The following is a 10,716-nucleotide window of genomic DNA, read 5'->3' as shown; positions in this document are numbered from 1 at the left end:
CGAAAAGTGACTGTAGTCTATGGGCAACGGTCAGGGTGGCCGGGTAGCATTCTGTTTCTTTATATCCACCAAAAACACAAGACCAGGAACCGGGAACGAACGAGACGAAGAAGCCGGTGGAAGCCCTTTTCGAGGTAAGATCTTGACGTATCTACCGGCTTATCGCGCTGACAATTCCCATGTAGGAGGCGGCCACAGATCGAAATCGCGTGGAGCGAATGCATCATAACGCAATTGGGCCGTTTCCATGCACCGCGGTCACATCGGGAGATACACAAGCAATGAGAAATGGACGTCGTATCTCGTTGGGACAGGAGAGATGGGCCCCGCGAGAGGGTTGCGACGCAGGAAAACCGCAAAGACATATACAGTCCTCTAAACCCTGCGCACGCACGAGCATGGAAAGATGATACCAGTACGTTCCCATCTACAGTGCATAGATTGATGAGATAGCAACTGAGTACCGGAACAGGGGCATCTCATATGCATATGAAGTGGAAACCCCGACCTCACGGTATCGGATCCTGTCTGGAATTTGCAAATGTAAGGAAGGCCACCGCATGGGCAAGAAGGCCAGGCGTCAACTGATGAATTTCGTTCCAGCGACACTCCCAAGTCCCCCTGGTGTCGTCTACCAGGACGAAGGGGAAAAACACTCTACTGTCGGGTGCGTGATTCGCACCATTTATTCCAGTGGTGATTTGTCCGACCATCCGCAGTCCCTGACAGGCCATCAACACCGCGTGTGCAAGGGAAGCGACGGAATCATTACAGAATCCTGGTGCTTCCGGTTGACCGGAAGCCACCAATCTTACCGGGTCCGAGCAGCGCACGCGTTCGTTCAATCAAAAGGTTGTCCCCTGTATCTGGTGACCTCGGTTGCAGTAACTGTTCAGAATACCCTAGATAACGACTTCGACCCTGTAAGTGAATCGCTACCTCGATAAACATCCATGAATCGATTTTACGACAATCAAGAAGCGCGTAAGTATGTTGCTGTATTCCATCATATTTCACTAAACGGCGTATGCAGGACTTGTGTTAGAAGCCGAGACAACGAGGGCATGTCAGGAGATTGACGCTCCGTGTCCCTTGCTTGCAGACATAGACGTGGGTCGCATATGGAGGCGGCAGATGCAGAAGTACCTACTAATAGCGTCGCAGATGCGGGACTATGTCGTGTCCCAGTTCGACCAGCCTTATTGCTATCGACTGACCCACAAATCGGAACCAGACTCGGAAGCCTACTTCAGGCTCCATGGAATCGTGTGCTCGAAAGTATTGCCGCCCTTTACGAACAAGCCGTAAGTGAAAGCATTTCTTATATCCAAAGTCGTGCTCTTACGCCAATTAGACGCATCCAAACTATCCAACATGTTCGGAACCTTCGGCAATTCGTGAGGCTGACAGGGTTGGGTTCCCCGGGGTTCGAGCGAACAGGAAGTGCCTTTGAGAAGGTTGTCGAACTCTTTAAAGGCACGCTTCGTACGGACATGATGACAGGCGCAGAAGACAGGATGTACGAAGGCGATCCGGCGATAGACTGCCACGCTCGGTACTTCACAGACCGAGAGCTGGTTCCCCAGGAGAAACACCAACCTTTTGACGAAGTCGTGGATCCCTATCACATCTTGGAGGATATCCGCGGCACCTCATTTATCCACGGACCGGACAACAAAGTGGAATACCTGAAGAAGACGACTGAGGAAGGCGAGACGACGTAAGTCATACAGTGTGTGTATCGGAATACGTCGGTGGCTGACACCTACTAGATACACCCCTATGGATCCCATCAACGTTTGCGAGGGAGACATAGTTGAAGTAACAGTCGCCTTTGTCTGCGTACCTATCAAGAACAGTCAGTATCGCTTCTTAACCGCGCTCAGGGCAATCGCTCACATCTCGTCGGTCGTTCGAGAGGTACGTGGTGACTCGGGAATGATAAATTGTTCCATCGTTGACATCTTGATCAGGCTGCAGACATGCAACGAGAGAAGGCAAGCGCGATTCTGATGCCGCAAATTCATACACCTCGCGTCCTGAAGCGCAAGAAGTTGTTTTCTCAGGAGGAAAAGCGGGCAAAGCGGGGAAGGGGTTCGGAGAACGGCATTATGCAGTTGGAAATGCGTGTTGACGACGAGTAGGGGACAATACAGGTTGCCCAAGTTGAATATGACCTTCTCATAGACGAGTGGATTAATGATTACCTCGTGCTTGTCAAAGAAGAAACGATCACTGTTTACACCAACAAGATTCAGACACAGTAAAGGGACGGGAAACAATCGATTTATAGCATCCATTGGAATACAGCCAGGACAAACGAGCATAAGATGATTATGCTAGCGAGAAACGTAGCCAGGCAGCTGTTCATGGACCGACGGATGATCGTGGACGGGTCTGGGGAAGCCTTTAAGTCAACGGAATCGTAGAGAAGATAAAAAGGCGCACGCGAAATTAATCCCGTCGTTGCGCGTTTCCGTCGTGCTGCTCACGAAGGCGAAGTTGTACCGCTTCAAGAAGTGCAACGGCCTCTTCGCGCGTAGGAGGACGCTCAGGGTTCGAGTCGACACGTCGATAAGGGTGGAAAGGGACAGGGCGAGAAGCCATTTGCGATCGCGAGCGACTCCCCGAGACGTTTGGACTGGAGAGTTGGCGTTGGCTACGACACAAGGTAAGCAAGGGAGGATAAGAATGCAAAAATAAAACACACAGGTACTCCCTGAGAAGTTCAAGAAATCTGGGATCCCCGCTCTCCAGCAGTTGCCTGTGGCGGCGACAGATAACAAAGGAAGAGCGACGATAATCGCCAGGCATACACATAGCACGCGAGATAACGAAAGTTAAAGCGATTGACAGAGACAGTACTGGAGAGATATCGGAGAGAGTAAACGGGCGACAGAAAAAGAGGGGAAGGGGCACTGGATAAAGAGAGGGGCACAAAATAACAGGGGGCGTACCGGGAAGCGGCGAGGCGATAACCGTATTAGGTTTAATCATGAGCTGATGCCTGGGGACATGGACGCGAGAGGACAGTGCGAAAACGATCTTAGGACTGTCGAGAAGGGAATTCAACGGGGAAGGGGCACTGGATAAAGAGAGGGGCACAAAATAACAGGGGGCGTACCGGGAAGCGGCGAGGCGATAACCGTATTAGGTTTAATCATGAGCGGATGCCTGGGGACATGGACGCGAGAGGACAGTGCGAAAACGATCTTAGGACTGTCGAGAAGGGAATTCAACTCTAGAACGCTAGAACGAGGAAGGTGATGAGGGGGTACAACAAGGGAAGCAGGAAAGCGTACCAACAGGAAGGAAAACCCATTGTCGGGGAGGGGAAGTAGATGGGCCTGGCAGCTATGGATGGTGAAATCAGCGACGACGAAGGCGAAATCGGCAAACAAACCCAGCGACGATGCCATGGACAAAGAAAACGGCCGATGGACTGAGACAGGGAACCATGGAGGATAGGTCACGTCATATCACATGATTAAAGGTCACGGCCAAGTCACATGTTGAAAACAAGGTCGAAACCTTGGCGTCCAAAATCCATCTCCCAACAGGCCCCGAGCCCAACAGGCCCGGAACCTACTTCATCCACAACCCGACTTGCGACGCATTGCTCTATCGCCCCCCATGACGCCCATCCCATACAACCTCATCCTCATGATTGCCAACAAAGTTTTGAACCGCACCCCCTTTATTCCCCCCGAAGTTCTGCTCCAAATCTTCCGGCAAGTATCATCGTGCGCAAACCCTGCCAATAGCCTCCGGTCCATCACCCTTGCAAGCCGCTATCATGCTCTCGTTGCGCGCGAAGTATTATGGCGAACGGTGACCTTTATTGGAGAGCAAAGAACGAGGCATCGAAAATGGTTCTCCGCCGAAATGCGCAAGTACACGTTCATTCGCCTTATCGCATCCTGCAATTCTTCACCCCTTCCCCCGTTTCTCCCCCTCATCCGCAGACTTGAACTGGTGGCATCCTCGGACCACCAGGACTGGATGTATGACGCAAAAATGGTCCAAATTGTGAAAGCGATAAGCGGCCACGACGGTTTGCGCCATTTACGTATCCAGAGCGCAACCTTCCGCCAAATTGTCTTCACCCGATTCATAGACACCATCTTCCCGTCCTTAAACTCCACTTTATTGGAGCTATCCCTCGACAATGTTGTTCTTTTCGATCCCTCGGTCTTCAATACCTTACTTTCCCTGCAATTCATCCGTTTTGAGGGTGTTTTCTTCAAAGGTATCAAGGTTGACGCCCAACTCGTTGACGTCATCGAAGACAACGGCATGGAGAACACCTCCGGGCCCTCATCACCAGCAAAATGGCTGGCATGGCGGGTTTCCGATACAGATCTCATTCCCCCCCAAGACATCATACACCCTCGAATCAGATCGTTCACATATGCGAGATGTTCATTGGCCGTCGACAGTTATCTTGGCCCGGCACAAGAACGAATCCTCTCCTACCTCGACCTCTCTGAGCTGTCCACCGCAAACTTTCGCCTCCGGTATGAAGACGACTACTTAACGTTGGCAACTGTACTTCAGCAAGCATCGACGACATTGCGAGTTCTTATTCTTGATGTGAGTTACACAGCCTGTAAGTCTTTGTCTAAATTATCTTTATTGGTCTTCTGAACATTACATCTTTCTTATAGCTAACGCTGACGATCCGTGGCTTGCGCCTGTGAATCTGCGTTTAGAACAATTGGCTTCGACGCTCAACCTCGATCGCCTTGTCCTTTGCCTCCGAAATGACGATATTGGACCTTCCCATCTTCGCGGCATGGCAGGGATTGCTCGCGTTCTATCAGTCCTGAAATCTGCAAATACCGCTGCGTTGGAGATGGAAGTGATCAGCATCCATACACCTATTCTGCAAGCATTGACACCAACCAAATGGCAGTCTATCGATCCACTACTCGTATCTTTAGCTGAACCAGGATGGCGTGTCATGCATGTCAAGCTCACCCTTGAAGGCCCCGATACCTCACCTGAGGCCACCGGCGATATCTCAAATATCCCTACTGTTTCTATCCTTTTCCCCCTCGCATCGGGCCGTTCTTTTATAACTTTACACCCCTTGAAGTTGATCGTTATATAACCAGTTCTTCTTGTAATACGAATCTTCGTTTCTTTGGACTAGGGACGTATTTAACAGACCGACAGTAAATAGAAAACAAATATGATCGTTGTACCGCTTGTATTGAACTGATCAATGGCGACTCGCGAGGTAACGAACGTGTCAAGAGACCGTTGAAGTTATAAATTCATACTCTAGAGGTCTTAACCCTATCTATCACCGTCCATGTCAAGTGACGTGCCAATACTATTGCGTTGCTCGAACCGCTGCCGGGTAATCCTGTCCAACATCTCTAGACGTTGCATCTCCTCCCGCAATTCTTCAGACGGATGCACGGTAAATAACTCCTCTTGAAACGGCCGAAGAAGGCGAATGCTATCTCGGCCTCGCCCACGCGATAAGGCAACATATGCATTGAAGGGAGACAGCCCTTTTCCGGTAGGAGTGGGTGCGATGTCAACGACCGTTTTCTCGATGGTTTGTCCTTGCGACTTGTAGTCGGTGAATGCATACGCCCCTGTTATGGCGAACTGGGTCCGCTTAATATCCCTCGACTCCCGATCGTTGTTCTCGACCTTAAACGAAGTTGATACAGGGGCAATTGGAATAAGGCCTTCAGGAACGCCGTTGAAGGAGAGAGTGGTTTTCTGATCAGGTCGAAAAAAGATAACAGGTGGTAAGTGATGTAGCTTGACAGTACCGTCTTCGTTTGGCGTGGCCGTCTCTTCGGGGTGTAACCAAAAGTCCTCCACAACGCCCCTGGTACCATTGGCAATGTCAGCTTCGGTGGCAATGTTGGTAAGGACCATCGCTTTCATGCCCTTGGCAATTTGGATTTCGTCCTCAAGTCGTCCGGTCTTTTTCCATGATAGCTGGGCTATGGCCTTTCGAAAATCTTGTCGAGGTATATCATCAAGAACCTTGTCGGTGTCGTGTGCGCGAACGATATAACGAAGTCGACCTTCTTCACTGCAGTGGCGTTCAAGGCGAGCTTGGTTCCAAGCCTTTCGCACAGAATGTCGGGGAGTTACGAGAACAGCATCTCGCCATTCTTCCGAATCGAAGTTGGGTATATCGCATCTCGAGTCGGTGAGAGTGATTTTCTTCAACTCGTCGATATCGTGATCCGTGCATTCACCAACACGTAGGCGATTAAGTATCTCGGTCCATCCTATATCACGGCTTCTGCGTTGCTCTCGAAGGATGACGACGGTATTGAACTGTAAAAATAGCTCTCGACCGAGGGCGGACTTTTCATTATCGGTGTTGGGTCGATCGCAGTATAGAGCATTGCCTTCGGTCGCGACAGGTGGAAATTGATGAAAATCGCCGAATAAGACAACATGGAGTCCCCCGAAAGGCAATGTCGAGTTGGTTGTTGCAGTAGACGAATGCCCTCGTGCCACCTGCCCTACTTCAGACATAAGCGCAAGCATCTTCTTCGTCAACATGGACATCTCGTCAATGATGACAAGATGCTTTTTCCCAACATTGCGATTCCGTCTGGCCTTGATCTCCTCCGATGCCCGGTGCGCCCAATCTCGCCCAGTTGGGTTGACGCCAATGCCGAAGTAGTGATGCACAGTAGTACCACCGATGGGACTGGCCGCGATGCCAGAAGTAGCCGCCTTCCCAAGGAACTGCTCAGCATCCATATCCCTCAACGTTTGAGTGATGGATTGGATTAAGAGCGACTTTCCCGTTCCTCCTTGCCCATGCACGATCATTAGGAGCTGGTCTGGATTTTTCCCTAAACAAGGAGTCAGTACACAGTATATTGAAGTGTCCCACATTCACCTACCGTCAATCTCGTCTTTAATGCACCCTACTATGATGTCGTGGGCCCTGAGTTGGTCTGCGTTTAAAATACTTCTGAGCGAACGTGACTCGGGCTCATTGCGAGTAGTCTGATTGCTCGTTGACACCATCGGTTCCCTTTCCAATGGCAACTCGTTAAGCACCGCGGCCCGAACAGCTTCCTCTAACGGGTCGGTCGCGGTTAGGATTCCGGTTTGTCGAGTAACAGACTTCAAAACATCCTCCCATTCCTCCACCTGTTCCAATTCATCCAACCCTGCGTGATTGACAAGTCCTTCAACAGAGTCGGGAAGTGATAACGGCGCGCCATAAAAGCCAACCGAGGTCGCAATACGAAGGGCATCGTCAACATATTCCCTTTCCCGTCGCGGTAATTGGGCAAAACGGGCATCTTCGATCTCTTCTTCCGTGATCGACTCCCATGGTGAATGAGAGATAGGGGCCACGTATCCTGAATCATCACGGATGTCCTCCTCCAACACTGCTCGGTAAGTCATGCTATTGTCTTCTTCATCCGCAATGGCGTCGGCGTGATCGGCGCAGTCGTAGTAGAACTGAATATTTTCAATCACAGTGAGGTCCCACGTAGTAGCAGACGACAACCGCCAATGATCAAATGCATGCTTGAACGTCGCTTGTTGCCCTTTCAAATCGCGCAGAGAGCGCCAAGGCTTGAGCAACATAAGCATGGCTGCACAGTATGTCTCGTGGTTACGAGGCTCATCGCTCCTGGGAAACCAGCGCCCGGAGAAACGGGGGAGTGTTTCATGCCATGGGGCGCGACGGATGCGACAACGCTTTGCATTGCCATATGCTGAGAGATAGGGGATGCGGTCATGACGGGGGCGCCTTTGGCGAGGTTGTGCCGTGGATGATGAAGCATGCGTATTTGCTTCGAGGTCGGGATCGAATGCGGCGTCGTACGTATCCAACATGACCTTCAGAAAACTTTCATTCTCCAAGTCACATCCTCTATAAGCGTATTCCCGCACTTGGTTGCGGGCTTCAAGGTGATCGCCATGGAATTGGACAGTATATGACTCGCCTTCTTGGACATCCTGTTTACGGGGTAGTGTTCATCACTTGCGACCACTTCTGGTTAAGCACTCACCACCGAATCAATGAGGTCATTTGTACCAGCCCGATTATCATTATGCGACCTGAAATAATGTGTTAAAAGAATGCATCACCTAAAAATGACACTTACTTATTGTCGTTTAGTGCTGGATAGGCATTGAACAGTGCTTTCATCGCCAAATCCCACCGTATAGTGACGTAGTAGTGGGACTCATAACAATCCCCCCATCCCATCAAGTAGCTGACAACCTCGGGGGCACTGAACTCACGGTCACGGCCCAAAACATTGGCGCAACGCTGAAGCATACGCTTGTTGACGTCGAAGGCTTTCGGGTTGTTCATCTCTTGTTTCGTGTGATATGCGTATCGTTGAGCGAGAAGCGCAGAAGAATTGGACGAATTGCCTTGTTTCTTTGACGCGTAGTTCGTCACATACCACACAATGTTCCGAGTTGCAGGTCCAGGGGTGATCACTTTGACGTCGTGGTTGCATCGTAAAGTGTGGAGCATGATCGGGTTCCAAGCGTTGAGAAACGCCGCGAATCGTTTGGAACCCCATTGCCCATCAGCTGAAACCCAGGCGTCCGGAGCGAGAGTAAAGGGAGCTCTCCTCTTGCAAACAACCTTTCCCTTTTTCAGGATGCGACAAACGCGATCCTTGCATTTATGGTACTGGAGAGTGCGCGCCAGCGTTCTGAGGTGCTTCTTGTCATCGGCAGATAGGGGTCCTTTCCGGGGATCGATAGGCCGAGAGTATGATATCTCCTTGTCCAACTTTATCGCCAAAACCTCCGCAGTCGTTTTATCTTCTATGTTCGAGACAATGTTTTGACGAATAAATGAGCGTACGCGTTCCCGGAAAGACTCCTCTTGGAGCAATTCGCGTAGTTTGTGAGGAGGTGGTGTGTTGCTTAACCAAACGAGCATATGAAAGTGGAGGGTACCCCTTCCCTGTGCCTCGACTGTGCCAATATACGCTTGGACAACGCCGAATAATCCTTCCCGTCGTTCAATCTTCTGTGGAGGACATCCAGCCTTGATACCGAAGAGTGTTTCGAAAACGAGTGGTATGATATAGTGAAAGAATTGGGCTGAGGCGAAAGGATCGGAAGCAACATTTCTGGCGCGTTGTTCTTTGTCGGGTCCGGCGGTGTTACAGAAGGCATTGAGGTCGATGCTTTCACCAAATAGGACTTGGGCAATGGGATCATGCGTGTCTGAAGGATTTATGGTGATCCAGAGCGAGGGAGTGTTAAAAATAAGGTTTGTTCCCCAGACCTTGCCCCGAATCGATTTTCGAGATTCATCCGTCCCTGTCACACGGCTACGAATCGCTTTCATCTGCCTGCGGAGGAGGCGAACTGTCGAGTTAGAGAACGGGATTTTCTGGGCCTCTTCTTGGCTGGCTTGAAGAAGGTCTTCGACTTTGAGGGATCGTAACTGTTGTTGAAGGCCAGGCGTTAAGTTCTCCACTTGCAACGCAGCCGCTCGACAAACTTGGCGTTTCGTGATAACTCCAAAAACCTGGAACACGAACAAGAGATCCTTTCGGAAGCGACCGTCGAAGTATTGCATTGCCCACTTTGCATGCGACTCGTAGCTGACAGTGATAGGACGGTGGGTTTCGAAACCACCCTTCCCAAAGGGAAACAAGTACGGGAAGGTTCCTAAAAGGTGGTTCGGATTATCGGGGCCTCCATCATATCGAAGTCCAGTGACGGGGTCTTTTCTGGCGTACTCGTTGATGAAACCACTTCCATGTCGAATGGCGTATTCTCCTTCGACATCAGGACGTGTAGAGTCAGGTTTCGCGGTGTTGTTGAGGGCGTGATGGAAAAGTTCGTCGTCAGGGATATCGTGACCAGCCATGTCAAGGACTCCATGCGATTGGAGAGGTATAACTGCGGGGTCGGCATCTTCTCCTAAAGAATATGCTTTAGTCCATTGGATCCGCCGACAATTGAAAAAAAAAGTCATACCTTCCGTTTCTATTTCCTCTTCTTCATGATGGTTCCCTGTAACAACCATGGGATCTCCGAGTGCCAGCCTTTCAAGATCATCTAAATGGAGGATCAGTTTACATGCGCCAGATTGAAAGAAAATGATGTTCGCATTTCGACGTACCATCCTCATCGTCGTCATCCTCGTGCAAGGGCACATATGTACCATGCTCCGCGTCTAGCCTTTCAACCTCTGTAGACCAGCGAACTGTTTGAAGGACCTCGGACGGGACACTGTTGTGGGGGAGTTGGGACAAGCGGGACTGGGAAATATTGATCTTCGCATAGAGGGGATTGTTCGCTTTTAACCAACGCAAGGCAGCCTCCACTTTGGCACGCCTAACACGAAAGGTTCCCGGCAGGCAAGCTTTGGGCAAATTATTGGGACCAACGTATGTGATCGCAATGGTGGCGGAAAGTATGGTTGGCGGGGGCGGCATATTGAGACCGACCATGTCGGTGATTTGCTGCTGATCTAACTTGTACGTAGAAACATTGCCCTTAATGCCACTTTGCAGCTTGTCTTGGTCCATGTTCGTACTTTTTTTCCCGCTGGGGTATAGCTTGACGACGTAGACAGCGGGAAAGTACAAGGAAATGAGGATGCGTTCAGGGAGTGAGAGTCCTAGGAGCTCGGTAGGAATATCGCCAATCCAAAGGCCGTTAGCGAGGGACATTCTGGGAAGCAGCGACCTGCGCAACCTAGACAAACATTGCTCGCAAATCCAC

The 10,716-nt window shown here is 50.5% G+C and overlaps 4 protein-coding genes across 4 annotated transcripts; 2 read left to right on the top strand and 2 right to left on the bottom strand.

Moving 5' to 3' along the window:
- Positions 1 to 953: 953 nt before the first annotated feature.
- Positions 954 to 2,144, top strand: CC1G_04816 (hypothetical protein; the record flags this gene model as incomplete). The annotated part of the gene is made up of 6 exons (XM_001838320.2): positions 954 to 984; positions 1,034 to 1,110; positions 1,165 to 1,304; positions 1,355 to 1,720; positions 1,773 to 1,920; positions 1,974 to 2,144. 6 exons carry the CDS (start codon positions 954 to 956, stop codon positions 2,142 to 2,144), a joined length of 933 nt encoding a protein of 310 aa, XP_001838372.2.
- Positions 2,145 to 2,339: 195 nt separating this feature from the next.
- CC1G_04815 (hypothetical protein) lies at positions 2,340 to 3,419 on the bottom strand (the record flags this gene model as incomplete). The annotated part of the gene is made up of 5 exons (XM_001838319.2): positions 2,340 to 2,397; positions 2,449 to 2,659; positions 2,958 to 3,052; positions 3,106 to 3,249; positions 3,307 to 3,419. The coding sequence occupies 5 exons, from the start codon at positions 3,417 to 3,419 to the stop codon at positions 2,340 to 2,342; spliced, it is 621 nt and encodes a 206-aa protein (XP_001838371.2).
- Positions 3,420 to 3,633: 214 nt separating this feature from the next.
- Positions 3,634 to 4,700, top strand: CC1G_04814 (hypothetical protein; the record flags this gene model as incomplete). The annotated part of the gene is made up of 2 exons (XM_001838318.2): positions 3,634 to 4,593; positions 4,668 to 4,700. 2 exons carry the CDS (start codon positions 3,634 to 3,636, stop codon positions 4,698 to 4,700), a joined length of 993 nt encoding a protein of 330 aa, XP_001838370.2.
- Positions 4,701 to 5,083: 383 nt separating this feature from the next.
- On the bottom strand, positions 5,084 to 10,664 carry CC1G_04813 (ATP-dependent DNA helicase PIF1; the record flags this gene model as incomplete). The annotated part of the gene is made up of 8 exons (XM_001838317.2): positions 5,084 to 5,151; positions 5,313 to 6,842; positions 6,894 to 6,920; positions 6,975 to 7,968; positions 8,022 to 8,070; positions 8,118 to 9,909; positions 9,967 to 10,047; positions 10,112 to 10,664. 8 exons carry the CDS (start codon positions 10,662 to 10,664, stop codon positions 5,084 to 5,086), a joined length of 5,094 nt encoding a protein of 1,697 aa, XP_001838369.2.
- Between the last annotated feature and the right edge of the window lie 52 nt (positions 10,665 to 10,716).

Source organism: Coprinopsis cinerea (assembly GCF_000182895.1).
Source record: "Coprinopsis cinerea okayama7#130 chromosome 13 map unlocalized cont3.13, whole genome shotgun sequence".
Classification (NCBI taxonomy): domain Eukaryota; kingdom Fungi; phylum Basidiomycota; class Agaricomycetes; order Agaricales; family Psathyrellaceae; genus Coprinopsis; species Coprinopsis cinerea.
Note: the sequence above shows the minus strand (reverse complement) of the source record. Positions and strands in the feature narration are given on the sequence as shown.